Here is an 18,473-nt window from a genome sequence, read left to right on the forward strand (position 1 = left end):
ATAATAACTTCTTTAATGTCTTGGTTTTTATTTTGTTTTGTTTTATTTTATTTATTTCATTTCATTTTATTTTATTTTATTGAGCCAGGGTTTCATTCTGTGGCCCAGCCTAACCTGGAATTTACCATAATCCTCCTGCCTCAGCTTTCAAATTCTGGGATTACAGATGTGCGCCACTCACTATGCCGAGCTTCTAATGTCATAATATTTTTTAAAAATACATTGACTTCTCCATTTGTTTTTACACTTTTCAAATCAATGTGAACTATTTCTACTATTTAAAATTAGTTACCAAGAAAGGCAGTGAATACCTGAAATCTCAGGACTTTCTGGGAAGAGATAAGAAGGTTGTGAATTCTAGGCTAGCCTGGACTACATAGCAAATTTAAGGCCATAAACAAATAAACATAAACAGATACCATCTCTGAAAATACAGAAGGGGCACTGGCCTAGGGTCAATCTAACATACAGGGGGTTTCTAAGACTGTCTAAAATTGATGTGTGTGTGTGTGTGTGTGTGTGTGTGTGTGTGTGTGTGTGTGTGCTGGTGCCTGAAGAGGCCAGAAGAGGGTTGTGTGCCCTGAGCTATAGTTACATGCAGATGTCAGCTGTCTGAGATGGGCAGTCTCAACACAGACACAGCGCTTCTCCACTCAGCAATCAGACTTTGAGACAACAGATCTCCAAAAACTGAAATTTCCCTGGAAATCTCATGCTGAGAGAAGGAAAAGGGTGAAGCCCTGGTACCAACTCAAGGAGGAAACTGGCTCGCCAGAAGTGACTTTGTGATTCTGCTAGCTCACCAAGCCACCTTGTGGGACCAGAAGCTAGACGATAAAGGCTCAGTGATGGGCAGGACCACACCATGATCAGGACTGCTCAGTTATGCACAACACTTGTCCTCTGTTTAAACCAAAACCTTGTGTTAGGATCCTCCAAAACAGACTTGGGGATCACTAGACTTTATTTGTTCCTCTTCCCCATATGGCCACATTGAATAAATCTCCTTCCTCTTCTTTCCGCTGTAACTTGTGTCTGTAATTGGTGTGGTAGGGTGCATTACTGAGCCTAGCTTGTTGGGCAGCGGAGCCCATGCTTTGATCCTAAAGCCTGGGTAATGGTTGCTTTGGCCAGCTACCATTTCCACAGCAAGGTCTGCAAAGCTCTTACATAAACTACTCCTGTGGGGCTAGGAGATGACTTTGACAAAGGATTGCTGTTCCTCCTGCCTTCGGGATCTGAATCCTCAGGTTCAGCCAACAGCAGGTGGAAAATAATAATCAAGAAAGTTTTTCATCTGTGTGGAACATGCACAGACTGCTTTGTCATTGTCCCTAAAGTAAGCAGCAAACTACTTCCATAGCATTTGCCTTGCACTGGGAATAATGAGCCACCTGGAGATGGTGGAAAGACACTGGGGATGAGTAGGCTCAATAAAGATGCTATGCCACATTCCTACAGGCAACTTGGGCATCTGCAGATTCTGGTGAGGGATCCAACTGATACGCTTTTACTAATTCCTTTAAATCTTCTCTGAAAACTTCCACCCCCAGAAATACGGCAGACCAGAATTTCTGAGGAGTCACTTCACAAAATCTTTACATGGGATTCTGAGTTAGGATAATTACTATGCACCAGGAAGTCACAGCAAATGAAAATCTTTAAGGTTCACCCGTTAGCCAGAAACACGTTTGTAATGGAAAGAAGGAAAGAAATTGGGTCTACTTTTGGTAGAGCACATGCTTACACATACAAGGCCCTGGGTTTGATCCTCAGCACTGAAAAAAGGACTGGAATATATAGATGGCAAAAGGTCATGTGAAGAGTTGACCCATATCATATGCCACCAGCGGATCAAAAACAAGGTAGCACCGTTAGACACATACTGTGACTCACTAATGGCCAGAACACTGACTGCACCTAATGCTGGCAGAGAGACAGAGCACTAGGAACTCCGACTTGTGGCTGGTGAGAATACAAAACAGTATAGCCACTTTGGAAGGCTCTTTATAAAATGGAATATATTTTTACCAGTTAATCTAGAAGTCATGATCTTCAGTATTTACTCAAAGGAATTAAAACATGTCCACACTAATCTACACATGAATATTTATAGCATCTTTATTCATAATTTCTAAAACTTGGAAGCAACCAAGGTTGCTCTTCAGAAAGTGAATGAATAGTCCAGGCCATGGACTATTAATTCAGTGTTAAAGTGTGGTAGGTCATTAATACATGAAGGAAGCTTAAATGCACATTGCTAAATGAAAGATTCCAACCGGAAAGAGTTACAAGCTGACTCCAACTATGTAACGCTCTTGAAAAAGACAAATTATGGAGACAGTAAAAATATCAGCAGTTGCCAGGGCCTGGGGAGGGATGTATGAACAGGCAGAGCACAGAGCGTTTCTTCAGGAGGTAGAACTATTCGGTATTATCCTGTAACAGTGGATGCACATGAGGACAACCCACAGAATACAATACCAGAGGAGAACCCTAATGTCAACCAAGGGCTGTGGGAGACAATGATGTACCAAGGTAGCTTCGTCTAGTGTAGCAAATGGCCAGCGGGAGAGGGATGTTGAAGTTGGGAAACATTGAGTTTGGGAAGTTTGAGGCAGGTGAGAATCGCTGTACCATCCTCTCAATTTTGCTGTGAGCCAGCAAAACTGCCACCCTGAAGGACATGGAAACAGCTGCAGAGGCACCACATGGGACTGCAGGCTAACACACGTTTGGGTCCTCCGCCCCTCCCTCACTTGCTGATGTAAAGGCCCTCTTCACAATAGGAGCCCCTTCGCCTGTCTAGATTCATGTGCTGTTCCTGTGAGCCTTAAACCTGGCCTTTATCTTCTCAGGGTCCCAAGAGCTATCTCGTGAAAATGGGCAATTACAGGGAGTCATGGCCTGGAGGACCTGAGCAGTGAGATGGACTGAGCGGGGCAGGGCCATCGGATGGCCTCCAAGTGTGCGAGCAGGGCCTACCTGATGTGTTCCAGGGACTCTGTTATCTGCTGTTGCTCAACATCGTAGAGTTTCACCTTGAAGGCTCCACTGGCAAACAGCATGGCCCAGCTCCGGCCAATGAGTCCGCTGGGGAAAAAAGCCAATAAAAAGGATCCAAGTCACTTATTGATCCCATCACTTTTCATGTCTCATATAAAGCAACTATAAAAATTTTACAACACCCCCCCCTTATAACATTTAATAAACAACCTGAAAAGCTTACACAGACATTATGTTGGATTGTGTGGTACCTGGAATCTAGAAAGATTTCAAGGGAAGATGTGTGTCGCTTCTGCAACACTGCCACTTTTACTTACACAAGAGACTTGAGCATCCATGCTAATACCCAGAGGGGACCTCAGAAGCCCTCACTCATGAATACTGAGGACAAGTGTATTTTCCCTATCCACCGTCTCCCCCGATAATGACTACCACTATCCCCACACCCAAGCATGGAATAGGTGCCAGACACCATTAGACACTTTCCAGGTCTCACCTCTGTTAATCTTTGCAGTACCTAGAAGTAGATGCTATTGGTTTCTCTTTTATACTTTAGGAAAGGAAGGCATCAAGGGATAAATCCCGGGCAGGCTGCTTGTGCTGTGACTAGGAGATGAAGCCAGGAGGTCTGACTCTAGAGTCCTTACTCTTTGTTTTAGGTTTTGTTTTATTTTTATAAAGAAGAGTGGGGATTTTTATCAAAAGATATTTTAAATATAGATTCCCAGCATGCAGGTTAAGAGAAAGAAAGGTGGGGCTAAAGAGATGGTCCAGCACTTAAGAGCACTGACTGTTCTTCCAGAAGACCCAGGTCCAATTCCCAGCACCCACGTGGCAACTCACTACGGTCTGCAACTCCAGATCTGACAGCCTCACACCAATGGACATAAAATAAGACTTAAATAATTTTTTAAAATGTTAGAGAGAGAGAAAGGCACCAAGAAAGAAAGATACACCAGACAGCATGTGTGTGAGCTTCTCTAAGAAACCCCACCAAGATCTAACTTTTGCTTTTCTTGCTTCCAGACAAGGTCTCCTGTAACAGCCCAGGCTGGCCAGGGAGCTGAGGGAAACCTTCAACTCCTGATTCTTCTGTTCCCACCTCCAGAGTGCTGTGATTCCAGGCTTATGTGCCACCAGCCCAGTTTACATAGTGCTGAAGACCAAAGTCAAACCTCTCCCATGCTAGACTACACTCTAGCAGATGAGCTATGACCTGAGCAAAAGTCTTAGTCTATAATCCATCCACCCTTCCAGACTCACTGCAAATCAAAGGGCAAAAAGTCACCATTTCCAAAGGACTGAAAACAATGTTATAAAACACAGCTGGGTGCATAGTATGCATATAATATACCTGTTATCCCAGAACTTGAGGGTCAAGACAAAAGAGTCTTGAGTTCAAGGCCAGCATGGGCTACCAAGCGAGTTCCAGGAAAGGCGCAAAGCTACACAGAGAAACCCTGTCTCAAACAAACAAACAAAGTCCAGAACAGTCAGGGTCCAAATTGGCTCCTAATCCCATTCTTTCATCAAAGGAAGCAGGACACCTTAGAGAAATAAATAGTTCTAGGACTGAGCATGTAAGATAAAAGATGACCCTGGAGTGGTCAGCAACACCAGAAGGCCAGGAAGTGAAGGCAGATGCCTGGCTGGCCCAGCGTGTCAAGGAGATCCATACAACCATTAGGAGAGTGCTTAGGGGCCAGGGCAATGAAATCCAGCTTTCATTACATAGAAACGAATAAACAAATAAAAGTACCCTTGCAGGAGAATTCTAATAATTCATGCTGCTACATCCCCTTCGGGGACATGAGGTCACACTCTGTGATGGCTATTCAAGCAGCTGAGTACACCTGTGAGGGGTTTTTCATAACTGAATCATTTGAAGTGGGAACTGTAGTTAGAGTTTTCCTGCCTGGCCCAGAGTCAGGACAAATCTCTCTCACCCACCAGTCCCACAGTCTCTCAGACCCAACCAAGGAAGCACACAGAGACGTATATGACTTACAAACTGTATGGCCGTGGAAACTCTTGCAAACACGTTGGGCGCCATTTGTAGTTTGAGTTTTCCTGCCTGGCCCAGTCAGGACAAATCTCTCTTCCTCACCAGTCAGTCCCACAGTCGCTCAGACCCAACCAAGAAAGCACACAGAAACTTACATTGTTTAGAAACTGTATGGCCGTGGCAGGCTTCTTGTTATCTACTTCTTCTATCTTAAATTAACCCATTTCTGTTAGTCTATACTTTGCCACATGGCTTGTGGCTTACCAGTGTCTTTACATGTTGCTTTTCATGGCGGCAGTTGGCGGTGTCTCTCTCCAGCCTTCTACTTCCCAGAATTCTCTTCTCTGCTTGTCCCACCTATACTTCCTGCCTGGCTACTGGCCAATCAGCATTTTATTTATACAGAGTGATATCCACAGCAGGGAACACCCATCTTTAATCCAGATCTTAGAGGTGGGACGGCCCACCTTTAATCTGGGTCACACCTTCTGCTGGCAGCCTCTATAAAGGACGTGGAAGAAGGAAGCTCTCGCTCTTTGCCTGCTTGCCCTCACTTTCACTGGCAAGTCTATTCCTTTGCTGAGATTGGAGCCTACTTCTTTGGGATTCTGGCATACACTGAAGACCTCATGGGCTGAACAACTACTAGATTCTTGGATGTTCCTTTGGGAGACAATCACTGTTGAACTAGCTATGCCACAGTTTACAAGCCACTCTATTAAATTCTATTATAGATTATATTCATTCTATCAGAACTTCCATCCATCCCTAATGGAACTTATGTAGAGCTACTCTCAAAAGTAAGGAAGGAAACAGAGTAATTCAGCCATAGAGAAGCAAGGTAAACAGGACCTCAGCCAGGTTGCTCAGGGTTACTATCAATAATGGTGAGTCATACTGACTGTTCACTCCCAGGATGTGCTGTGATGAGAAGGACCCTTGACCTCTAAGCCCTTCCCCCCACAGCCTGCCTAATCAGGAGCAAAATATTAGGAGAACAAACAGAATTCAACTTCTTGCCTGGTGTTCTTCAAAACTGTCAAGGTCACCAAGAACAAAGAAAATCTAAGAAATTGTCACCATCTAGAGGCATTGATACAGAAACAGCAACGGAAGTGGCCCTCTGCATCAGTGAGGGGTTAGCTCCGGCCGGGGCCCTCCTGCTCCCGTCCCAGGAGGTGGCCATGTTCCTGCTCCCATCCCAGGAGGTGGCCATGTTCCTTGCATGACTCAGCATTGGCACAGGACCAATACCTATCGTCCCATCTCTGTAGATCCTGCCTTGATCATCTGTAAATGACTTACACAACAAAAATGCTATTATACATGACGGTCATACTACATCGTTTAAAGCAATAGCTCTCAACTTTCCTAATGCTGAAACCCTTTAATACAGTTCCTCATGTTGTGGTGACCCCCTCCCCCCAACCATAAAATTATTTCATTGCTATTTCATAACTATAACGTTTCTACTGTTATGAATCATAATGTAAATATCTGTTTTCCAATGGTCTTAGGCGACTCCTGTGGAAAGGGTCCTTCAAGCCCCAAAGGAGTTGAAAACTGCTGGTTTAGAGGATAATGACAGGAAAAAGTCTGCCCACATGAAGTCAGGCACTTTTCTGTCAATTATTTTTAGGCCATGTTTGGTTAAATCTGTAGCTATGGAGCCCAAGGACACAGAAGTGTGAAGAGAGTCTTCCCCTGAGACTTTTTCCAAGCCAACACCGTTGCTGGACCATGTCCTGTGTTCAGGCAGACATGGAGCGGCTGAGAGTGCCTGGGAGTAAATGGTACAAGTAAGACCTTGCTTCCATCTTAATCCCAAGTCCTGGAAGGGTCACTGGATGGTAAACCAGTTCCTCCTGGTGTATCTCAGCATGCCGATAGAAACTCAGTTTTGTGCAGGGAAGTGGGAAAAGCAGTGATGATCAGCAGCAGCACATTGTTTGCTCTTGACAGGATGAACTGCACGCTCTGGGAACCTTTGTAATCTTGGCACACTGTAGAGCCTGATAAGTGTTAGCTGTTGACAACAACAACAAAAAAAAGCTGACATATGCTACTGACAAACTCTAGATAAAGGTCAGTGGTGCTTCCTATGGGGTGAACACAAGCGCAAAGGCTGGAGATGTGCAGAGCGCCAGCTATATGCCAGGCACCACTCCAGCTCCAGATCAGATCAGACAGCCCACTAACGGAAGTGCCAGGAAAGAGGAAGTAGCAGGAAGAAGGGCGTGGAGTAGGAAGTGGGGACTGGGAGGCAGAAGAAATCTGAGAGCACCACCAGGGACTAGCTTACCAGGGCACTGCAGGAGGTGAGGGGAGGTGCCTGGAAGATCCCTTCCTGGAAGAACTGGAGTGTGTTTGCAGGTCCAGGTGAACAGGGCAGCACCACTAAACAGAGGTGGCAGGAAAGGGTGGCAGAGGATGAGGTCAGAAAAGGGAGGTCAGAGGGGTGATCTCATTGCATACATAGAGCCTCAGAGGCCATGGCAGGGTTTATGTTTTTAAGCTGGGTGTGAGGGGTAGCCAATGAAAAGTTTTAGATTACAGATGTGATTTTTAAAGCTGATTGGTTTTAAAAGTTTAAAAGGAGCTCTCTGGAGCTGGGCACGGTTGTGCACACCAGTACTCAGGAGGCCGAGTCAAGTGAACTTTGAGTTTAAAGCTATTCTGGGCTATACAGCAAGACCCTGCAACACAGACACACACACATAGGTGCACACACACACAGAGACACACACCACACCTCAAGATACTGGGCATCAGCAGCAAATGTAGCTTCCAGTCAGTCCTGAGATCACTAAGTAAACTACAGACTCCAGTTGCTGTGGCACTAAACTGGGATGTGTAAACTGGATTTAGGCATGTCCCACTTCTGGTATGCTCACCTTAAGATGTATTTACCAACACAACCTCATCACAAGTCAAGAAAAGTCTGTACTTGAGCAAACACGGGAGTAAGGAGTTCAGATGTCCAGAGGCGGTTTCAAGATGTGGTGGGAGAATAGACCAGGACAGAAGCAAAGGATGATAAGTAGTCAGCTGGGTTTTAGATGCATAGCTTCTTCAAAAATAATTGCTGGTGGTCTATATGATGTGGGTGGGGGGGGGGAGAATCAAGGATGATGCTAAATTATGTTCCAAGAACAGAAAGAGTGAGACTCTATTGATGAAGACACTGGGAGAGAAAATCAGGAGTTTGGTACAGAATATTTTTAAGTGGGAAGCCGACCTTAAAGAGGTATGGGTCTAGCACATAACTGGATAAGAACTGGTTCAGAGTCAAGGCCTGGCCTGAGACATCAATGTGGGCATTTGCAAGATTGAGATCTCCAAGGAAGTGAAGGTTGATAGAGAAGTCAAAGGGTTGGGCTTTGGGACAGTCCAACAGTCCACCTTTTTCTTTCTTGGAGATAGGGTCTCACCATGTAGTTCTGGCTGGCCTGGAACTGGTTATATAACCAGGAGGATGTTCCAACTCCAGTGGGGAAATCCAGTGCTGGCCAGGTGATTCAAGGAAGTTCAAGGGGTTGCATACATGACTACCTACTGAGTTCAATCCTAGATCCCACAAAGTGGCAAGAGAACTGTTGAGATTATCCTTTGACCTCCACACATGCCCTGCATCATGAGCAAGTGTGATGGTAGGTAGGTAGGTAGGTAGGTAGGTAGGTAGGTAGATAGATAGAAAGATAGTAGGTAGGTAGCTAGATAACAGATATATAGATGATGGATAGATAGATGGGTGGGTGGGTGGATGGGTAGGTGGGTAGATAGTAGGTAGGTAGAAAGATGACAACCAAATGAGAAGGTGGGAAGGGTTGGGGGGGGCAGAGAAACCAAGGAGAAGATAGCACCCATCTGTGTTCATCGATCAGGTTTAGAATGGACTGAAACTCAGTCATTTAGCTAGATAAATAGGAATGTGAATCAAGGTAAGAGCAGTCTAGGGAGTCCAGTGTCAAGAAGAGCCTGCCTGGGGAGGGGCTAGGCAAAAAAGGGTCTCTGGATATTAACTACCAGTTTCTCAGGAGCAGAAGGGATAGGTGGGCATGCTAATATATTTGGCAGTGTCTCAACTGTGGGAGATTTGACTCCATGTTCTGCAATATCAAAATCTTCTATAATTAATGTGTGAGATGCTCTAGATGTACACTGATCAATATGGTAGACTTTAGCCATGCATAGCTACTAGAATTTAAATTACAGTCAAGTAAATGTTAAAGTTGAGTCAATGAGCAGAACTGAACACAGTTTAGGTACTCAGTTTCCACATGTCACAGTGGCTACCAGGCTGGACACAAGGTCCAAGATAACTTTCCATATCCACAGGTCAGACACTGGGAGAACTTGCATCTGTTCTGAACATGCTGACTTTTCCTGGTCATTACTCCCTAAACAATTACAGGGCACTTACACTATATTAGGTGAGGTATAAAGATGGGGGAAATTCAGGGGATATGGGATAGGAATGGGCTTCTTATCTAGAATCTAGCTTAATCTCTTACCAGTTATGAGTAAGGAATTCCATAACAATTAACATTTGCTGTAAAGCCTGCTTGGCTAAAGACAGTATTCCTGTTACACAGAGGCTTCTTAAGTAAGAATGTTAAAACAGCAATGAGTCATACCTAAGGTCTAATCATATACATACAGCCTTACTCCCACATGTAAAATATATTTTTATGTGACATTTTCTGGAGAGATCACACCCTTCTACATATGTTCAGACTTGTTATGTAGCCATGGATGGTCTCAAACTTACAGCAATCCCTTGAACTCAGTCTCTTGGGTGCTAGGATTACAGGCACCACCAAGCCTGACACTAGCTACTCTTAAAGTTAGCTGTCTACAGCTACCTCTTTATGAGAACAAGTTGAAGTAAAGCTGCCTCTAATCTCTTGATTTAAGTGAGCTATATAAAGTTGGTTAGTATTAAATGTTTCCTAGGAAGGGCACACCAGTGCTGTTGTTGACTCAGAGGCAACCACTATATCTCTGGTTGGTTCTCTGTGTAGAGGGAAAAAATTAATAGGTTGTTTTTTTTTTTTTTTTCAGGAAGTCCTTAGGGCAGCACTTGGAAGAAAATTTCTCTCTCAGAAAGTTTCTTATGTTAAAAAAAAAAATGAGGCTTAAGAGCCCTGACCCCTAACTGAGAATCTATTGACAGTTGATGGCTTCTGGGGGAGGGAAGGTCAGTTTTATTTAGGGGTGTGGCCCTTGGTAAGTTAACCAACCACTCATGAATGGTTCCATACCTATAAGTATATGGGCACCACAAATTGGAATTTTTTTAAACAACAACAAAAAAAAACCATAACATTGGGAGGGTGTGGAGAGGTAGGTGTAGAAGGTGAGTATTACCGAAATACACTGTATGAAATTATCAAATAATTCATAAAAATATTCTATTAAAATTACAATTGCCCCAAAGTAAAATTCTGGACACTTACTAATGAAAAAGAATCTAGAGTATAAATTTCTTGTCTAATATTGTACTGGCCAGAGTCATCAGAGAGGAAGAAGCCTCAGCTGAGGAAATGCCTCCATGAGACCCAGCTGTAAGGCATTGTCTCAATTGCCAGGATGGTGGTGCCATCCCTGGGCTGCTGGTCCTGGGTTGTATAAGAAAACAGGCTGAGCAGGCCATGAGGAGCAAGCCAGTAAGCAGCACCCCTCCATGGCCTCTGCATCAGCTCCTGCCTCCAGGTTCCTGCCCTGCTTGAGTTCCTGCCTAGACTTCCCTCAGTGGTAGACTGTCACCTGCAAGTGTAAACTGAAATAAACCCTTTCCTCCCCAAGTTGCCTTGGCCATGGTGTTTCATCACAGCAGTAGTAACCCTAACTAAGACAAATATCAAACAATGTTCTCCAGGGCCTTCATAGTGTAGGACCTGGGTGATGGCTATTGGAAACATTCAAACATCTGTGCGCAGGACCAGATATGGATTAAAGTGCAAGTGTGGGCAACACAGTATCAGCTCCTAGGGGAAGTTTCCAGAGACCAGGTCTATCTGAGAGAAGACTATCCCTGAGCGGAGTGCTAAATACTATGTCTGATGAAAAGAGGGTGAGGGAAAGGCAGCTCCAGCAGGACATGCACAGTGCCCACCCCTTAGCAACTGCCAGCACACATGCCCACAACCACCCCAGACAGGTTTCTATCTCAAACGAGCTCATGTCGAGAGTAGGTTTACCAACACAGAACAGTGAATGAGCACAGCACTCCAACAGAGTGAAAGCCCGGGAACACAACTCAAGTGCCCATCCATACTCATCTCTATTCCAGTCACTAAAGGGGTCGTTTCTTCATTTTGCCTCTTTTGCTCCCACAGCCTTATCGAAGACTACTGGGGTCCAGCCCTTCTATAGTCTTCTCCCAGGGTTCCAGAAGAGACGCTGCCAGCGGTGGATCAATTTGAGGGATACTCGAATGAATCTATGTACACCGAGCTCTTCAGTCCATTCACTTTATTCTTCTAAGTCAAAATCTCTCTGCACAACTTCAGTTCTGTTCTCATACTTAGCTCCTCTCTGACCACTCATTGTTCTCAGTTCCTTCCATCTTTGTTTCTTCCCCTCCTCTCTCCCCAGTCCAGTTTAAACACACATACAATCCGCAATTCTCTGGCTTCGCCACTATCTGCTTAGGCGGGGCAAGTCTGCTTGGTAGCTAGAAAGCCTGCGTCACACAGCTTGATGTATCAGTTATGAAAAGGCCCTTTTTCTGAGCACTGTTAGAGGGGAAGTCTAGAGGTGCCACTTGAGCTGTGGAAGAATGGAGATCTAACCTTACTTTGCACAAGAAACAATGCTATCTACCTAACATCTGCCTGGCCTAGGTGGTGTCTCTGTATGGATTTAATATTTACCTTAATTCAGAAGGCTGTCTGGAATGCTTATTCTGTCTGTTATGACAGGTATCTCAGATAAAATGCTTTTGTCCGGAGATGGCCCTGGCCTTGGATGCTTGCTAAAGAAGATAATTACAGAAGGCAGACATCTGATTCTAATGCTAAAAAGGTGGGAAAAAAAAATCCTGGGAAAAGGAAGTCTCCCCTGTGTCATGGTTGTCCAAATACCTTAATTGCATAGAGAAAAACTGTGCCCAGAGAATGATCAATCACACTGTTAGAAGAATCAAATGGGAAAGCTGTAATAATACACATGAAATTGTGCTATATTCAAATATATGTGATATATTCAAAAGCCAGTGCACCAATACTTCCTTGAGTCTTGCCTTCCTCTGGAGAAGCCCTTGACTCTTCCAGGTAAATGCTATCATAATCAGCTGAATTCCCACATCATATTTCTGTGTCTCATAGCACAGCCTCACACCATGTTTTGGTTTTGGTTTTGATTTTTCTCCATCCTTAATGCTCCCAAATCTACTCTTCCCTACTGTTTTGAAACAGCCTGCCCCAGAAGCTCATAGGGTTAAATGGTCCTAAGTAAGGGTAGGCCTGGTAGAAATAGCAATAGAAAATAATTAAATCAAGGCCAGATTTCTAGAGAGGTGTGGCCTGTAATCCCACCAATAAGAAGGCTATGGGCTACACAGGGGGTCTGAGTCCAGCCTGGCCTACATAATACCTCTCTGTCCCCTACCTCCTCTCTCTCTCTCTCTCTCTCTCTGTCTCTCTCTGTCTCTCTCTGTCTCTCTCTGTCTCTCTCTCTCTCTCTCTCTCTCTCTTCCCTCCTTCCCTCTCTCTCTTCCTCTCATTCCCTCTCTCCTTTGTGGTTCTGACACTTGAAAGGCTGAGGCAGGAGAATATGAGATCAAGGCCCGCCTAGGCTGCATAGTAAGGTTCTCTATCAGATGGAGTGAAAATGACCTAGGGTATAGTTCAGCAAGGAACTTACCCAGCATTTGCAGAGTCCAGTCCAATCCCCAGCACTGCAAGGAAATGAAAGGAAAGAAGAGAGGGGTGAGGAAGGAGGGAGTGCAGGCCAAAGAGAGGGCCAGGGTGTAAGACACTTGCCATTCAAATCTGGCAACCTCATAAGAGTTTGATCCCCAAACCCCACCTGGGGGCATGGAGCAAACCAACTCTACAAAGTTGTCTCCTGACCTCTACTCATACTGACTGTCTCTCTCTCTCTCTCTCTCTCTCTCTCTCTCTCTCTCTCTCTCTCTCACACACACACACACACACACACACACACACACACACTAATAAAAAGAATAATTATTTTTAAACTCGTGTAACTGCTTTAAAAAACAAAAGTGAACCCCAGCCAGGTCTATTTTGCTGTTGCTTTTGTTTGAGACTCTTGCCCAGGTTGGCCTGGAACTTGAGAGCCTCACGTCTCCGCCTCCTTAGGATTACAGGTGTGCAGGTGTGCGGCCTTGCCAAGCTCTTCATCCAGGTTGAAGGAATTGATTTACATTCTGGGCACCACCTGTTAAATGGATGGTCCCTTGCATCACCTATGGGGCCCTGAAAGATGAAGATGGAGAGTGATAGAGAAGACAGAAATAAAGTTACTAGAGATGAGACACACGGTAGAAGATTAGTGACAGATACCATATAGACGGGTGGATGATTGACTGATAGCTGGATAGACAGATGAGAAAGGAGGGTGGGGAAGGGTGAGGGGAGGCCAACTTTGTGTCCCTAAGGGTGTTGTAAACAAAAGACAGACAGAACTTTCTCATTAGAAGACAAAGTAACATGCAATGGCCCCAGGCCAGCCCGTGGTGCATAAGATGCCCCAAAGCCTCTTCGAGGTTGCCTGTCCAAGAGCTCAGATAACTGACTGCTGAGTAGTTCCTCCACCTGACACACCTGTTAGGCTCAGGCACAGCACTACTTCACTCCCAACATGAGATCCAAAAAAACCCAGCCCTTGACCCTGGCCCATCACAGAAGGCGAGGCAGCACAATTCACCACAAGGGCAAAGTGCACTTTTTGATATTCCTTGACCATTCAACCACAGGCACCCACCGGAAAGGACAAAGGTGCAGTTAATTCCACAGTTCTGTAAGAGAGAAAATGGCTGGAGGAATCCTGACACCTTCCTCCAAAGGGTTCTAAAGGAAAACCCCTGAACTTGGGACTGGTCTGCAGGTGGGGCAACAGGTGGTCAAAAGCATAAACGGGACATGGGGCCACTTCTCAGATAACCATCAACCAATACGAGTTACTATGTGCTGCTACATGTGGATAGAATGATAGACAGCTAGCCAAAGAAAAGTACACATAAAGAGCAATGAAGGAAAAAGGGAGGCGTGAGAACAGAAATCAGTGTGAATGAAGAACTTGGGTTGTAAAGTGACTCAACCTCCCTCCTTGGGACACATACACAAGAGTGAGGAAAGCCAGATGTTTTGACTGACAAGGGCTCTGCCTCCAGAGACTTACCAGCCTAGCCCCGTGGTGCACATGAACCTTCTTAACGACCCACACCAATCTCTATCAATTACTATCATCTTGGGTAAATCACTTGTCTGTGTTCTTAAAAAAACAAAAACAAAAACAAAAGCAAACAAACAAAAAACATAAGGGCACTGTTTTCAAGCTAGGTGTGGTAGCACACACCAGCAGTCCCTGTAATTGGGAGGTAGAGACAGTAGGATCAGGAGTTCAAGAACAGCCTCAGCTACTTAGAGACTTTGAGGCCAGCCTGAGCTACATGAGACTCCCGGCTCAAAACATTAGAACACAGTCTTCGCAGGATCATCGCTAGTACTCGATGCCAGACACCTCTGAGGAGCCCTGCACCACTGAGCTGTCCAGCCCGCCTGCACTGACAAGGGTAGAAAGCTCCAGGTGACCCCACACCGACTTAAGGAACACATTAGCTCTCCTCAGGGCTCCGCCAAGCCTCAGCCGCCACCGTGTCTCCTGCCAGGCCAGCTCCGGAGTGCAAGTGCGAAAGCGCTTGGAGGAGCGAGGTACAGCCGGATGCCCACCCGAGGCACCCACGGCCTCCGGAGCAAGGCCCCGCGTTCCGAACGCTGCCGGGGCGCCAGCCACTGCAGCGCCGCGCCACTGAGACCTTTACCTGCCTACGATCACCACCCCTCCCGCTGCGGGGGACGCCATGGCAGATCCGGGCCTGGCAGCACAGCTGCGCTAGCGGAGGGAGCAGGCAGAGCAAAGCCGCTGTGAACGGGTATGGGGCTGGGCGCCAGGGTGGGGCTGGGCGCCAGGGTGGGCGTGCCCGGGCCTCGTGCAGCCGCGCCCATTGGCTGCCACGCTCCTGGGCGGGGCCGAGGCGCAGGAGGGCGGAGCCTACGGGGCTAGGCGCTCCAGCACAGGGAACGTGGATGAAACCGAGAAAACCAGACACTTCTGAGCTGAGCAATTTTTACTTTTCAGTTTCCGACAGGAAATCATTAAACCGGTGTCCCTAGGAGCGGATGCTGCCAGGTTGGCACAAAGCTTTACCCTAGAGACACTTTCATGAAAAATGTTCCTTTACAGACATTTAGGACATACCCGGCCGTTTGTTTCACTGTTTACGTTGGACTCTGCACCGGAGATGCAGGTCTGGTGAGATACCTGCCGCCTGGCTTCCTTGGTGTGAACTGAGGCCCCGGGTACTTAGGGACAGCTACAAAGGAAAACTCCGGATATGTCACTCTACGAAACGGAAGGACGCGTTTGAATTCCTTGTAAGGTGCCACAGCCACTGTGTGCTTTACTTCCTCCTTCCAGAGGCGTGCAGTACCATGAGTGTTAAAAAAAAAAAAAAAAAAAGCCAAGCGGGGCATACACCGCCCCTGCTCCTTTTCAAGACCTAAGGCAGCTTTCAACTGCCTCTTCCTTTCTGGAGAAGAGGTCAAAATGACTAAGGTAATGCCATCTTGTCCTAACTTCATTTTGTGTCCGCCTAGCACTGCTCAGCCTTCAACCCCCAAAAGCCGTATCTGCCTTAGCAATGCTTTTTTTCCTCTGTGATCCTGACCATGGTCCAGACATATAAACCAAAATAATTCATGTTTGTGCAAGCTAAGACTAAAATTAGAGGAAGTGTAAATAAAAAAAGAATTGTCATGGAGTGTCTGAAAAATACTGCTGAGTTTTCCAAGAAAACAGATGTTATTAGGCCACCCCAAATTCCTCACTAATGCAATTATGGTTTTTGTCTTTAAAAACATTGTACCCCAAGAAACATTTTGGAGGCATGAGCCTACTGTGGGTCTGGCCATTAATAAAGGACTAATATACTTTCTGTTGGCTTAATAAACGTGGTTGTCAGTAGCTATCTCTTGTGGGTCATCTCAAGGTCACAGGAAGTCACTGGGAGAGCATCTGCCACAGCTCAGACTTCAAAGACTCCATCCTCTGATGTCAACAGTTCCTGAAACAGACACTAAAGATTACATGGGTCTGGGCACCAAAGTGAGGACCCTGCACTGCCCACTACCGGGGAGGGTGCCCACTACAAGGTTTAATGTTTGGGCAAACAAAAGTCCCAGGCCTTTCCCTACTACAAAGAGCATGCCCTTCTTGTGCATGGCTGTGGGGTACAGAGCTTCAAAAAGCCTCTAAAAAGCAGTGCCTGGTGTCGATCGCTGCTAATCTCACATATACGGTATGCTGAGGCAGGAGGACTGATTGATCTCAGAAGTTCAAGGCCAACCTAGACAACTAGTCAAGAACCTCTCTCTACTTAATCAATCGAAACTTTAAAAAAAATTAAAATGAACCCCTTGCAAATAGCCTAACACTGACTTATTTTTACTCTCAGTCTAAGAGACTACACCTCTTAACCTGTAGGTCTTTTGTCAACAAAACAATACCAAGTTCATTTGTCGGCTAGCAGCTGATGAAAATCTTAGGCCCTCACAGTTATTAATACATTACAGAATTTAAAATGTAAGTGCTATTTTGTTTTGTTTTTCCCATGCTGAAGCCCAAACCTGGGGCCTTGTGCCTGTTAGGCGATGCTGTGCCACAGAGCTACCCACCCACCCACCCCCAACTTTTATAATCCTTTCGGCTTAATTCCAATTCTAGAATCTGTTTTACAAAAATATAGAGACAGGGATACAGAGAAAATATCTTATTTTCAGCGTGGTTTCTAAATGAATATTTGCCAATTGAAGATGGTTTTAAGGACGGGTTGAGCTCTTTCTTTCTGTGCCGATATCACTCCCGCCAACATGGTGAACGTTCCTAAGACCCGCCGGACGTTTTGCAAGAAATGTGGCAAGCACCAACCCCACAAAGTGACCCAGTACAAGAAGGGCAAGGATTCTTTGTCTGCCCAGGGAAAGCGGCACTATGACAGGAGACAGAGCGGCTATGGAGGGCAGACTAAGCCGATTTTCCACAAAAAGGCTAAAACTACAAAGAAGATTGTGCTGAGACTTGAGTGTGTCGAGCCCAACTGCAGATCTAAGAGGATGCTGGCTATTAAGAGATGCAAGCGCTTTGAACTGGGAGGCGATAAGAAGAGAAAGGGCCAAGTGATCCAGTTCTAAGCTGATCTTGAAGACAATAAAATCATGAGCTTGTACTCACCTCTTAAAAAAAAAAAAAAGATGGGTCGATTTTCGGAGAATATCTGCTTCTGGTGAGGTTAGAGGAACAAGGATGGAATTCAGCATCTAAGTACTTAAAAACACAACAGGAAGACCTCCCCAAGTAGAGAATACAGTGGTCTCAGACACTGAACAAAATGCAGTCTGGGTGGCTTTCAGTGTAGCTCAGTTGGTAGAGTTTGCCTGGTTTGATCCCTGATCCCCAACACCACGTGAAAGGTATGTGCTACCACTGCTGGGCCGGCCAGGCTGAATCTTGATGTCTCCACTTCTCTAACTCAGGAGACCTCTCTCAAACCTCCTGGCTGTTTCCTTTGGGCCTGGTAGCCATTCTCCTTCTCCCATCCCTTGTATGGCCTAAGTCCCAGTGAGGTTGTCATATGCACAAATTGATGGATGAGTGCTCTTGAGAAATTCCCCGAAGTGTGTGTGTGTGTGTGTGTGTGTGTGTTGCAATCGAGCTTTGATGCCTATATGGCAAAGGTGGGAGAGAGAGGACTCTGGAAAAAAGGGTGCTGGCTCCATGAATACAAGATTACCAGTCATTGGTTTGAGTTCCCAAGGGCATCTAAAAACTAAATACTTTGATTTAAATTTTTTTTTTAACCTGAAGATTTTTGTTTGTATGTTTGTTTTTCAAGACAGGGTTTCTCTGTGCAGCCCTGGCTGTCTTGGGTCTCACTCTGTAGACCAGGCTGGCCTTGAACTCACAGAGATCTGCCTGCCTCTGCCTCCTGAGTACTGGGATTAAAGGCATGCACCCACCACCACCCGGCTTCCTCTTATGTATTCTTAATTTCATGATACTAAGGAATTAACTGTTAAATCGGTGTATTCACACAAGCTAAACTGACCTCTGACACCAAGTAACTCTCTCTGCCCTTGAGTTTGGGTCCTCAGAGCTCCTTACATGCCCAGGTGTTGAAGGCTTGGTCCGCAACCCGTGGCACTTTTGAGAG

General features: G+C 45.7%; 2 protein-coding genes across 3 annotated transcripts in view; one reads left to right on the top strand and one right to left on the bottom strand.

Moving 5' to 3' along the window:
• Cryl1 (crystallin lambda 1) overlaps window positions 1-15,144 on the bottom strand; it is a 116,499-nt gene extending 101,355 nt beyond the window's left edge. Inside the window, exons 1-3 of one of the 2 annotated variants that reach the window (XM_036199357.1) lie at window positions 15,027-15,144; window positions 12,881-12,914; window positions 2,986-3,093 (exon numbers count right to left, since the gene is read on the bottom strand). In XM_036199357.1, coding sequence (XP_036055250.1) covers window positions 2,986-3,068 — 83 coding nt within the window. In that variant the 5' untranslated portion in view covers window positions 3,069-3,093; window positions 12,881-12,914; window positions 15,027-15,144. The remainder of the gene's footprint in view (window positions 1-2,985; window positions 3,094-12,880; window positions 12,915-15,026) is intronic. The other variant, XM_036199356.1, reaches the window with a different exon arrangement.
• Window positions 15,145-17,120: 1,976 nt separating this feature from the next.
• On the top strand, window positions 17,121-17,454 carry LOC118591551 (60S ribosomal protein L36a-like). The gene has a single exon (XM_036199967.1). It carries the CDS (start codon window positions 17,134-17,136, stop codon window positions 17,452-17,454), a length of 321 nt encoding a protein of 106 aa, XP_036055860.1. The 5' UTR covers window positions 17,121-17,133.
• The last annotated feature ends 1,019 nt before the right edge of the window (window positions 17,455-18,473 follow it).

Source organism: Onychomys torridus, chromosome 9 (genome assembly GCF_903995425.1).
Source record: "Onychomys torridus chromosome 9, mOncTor1.1, whole genome shotgun sequence".
In the NCBI taxonomy this organism is placed as follows: Eukaryota; Metazoa; Chordata; class Mammalia; order Rodentia; family Cricetidae; genus Onychomys; species Onychomys torridus.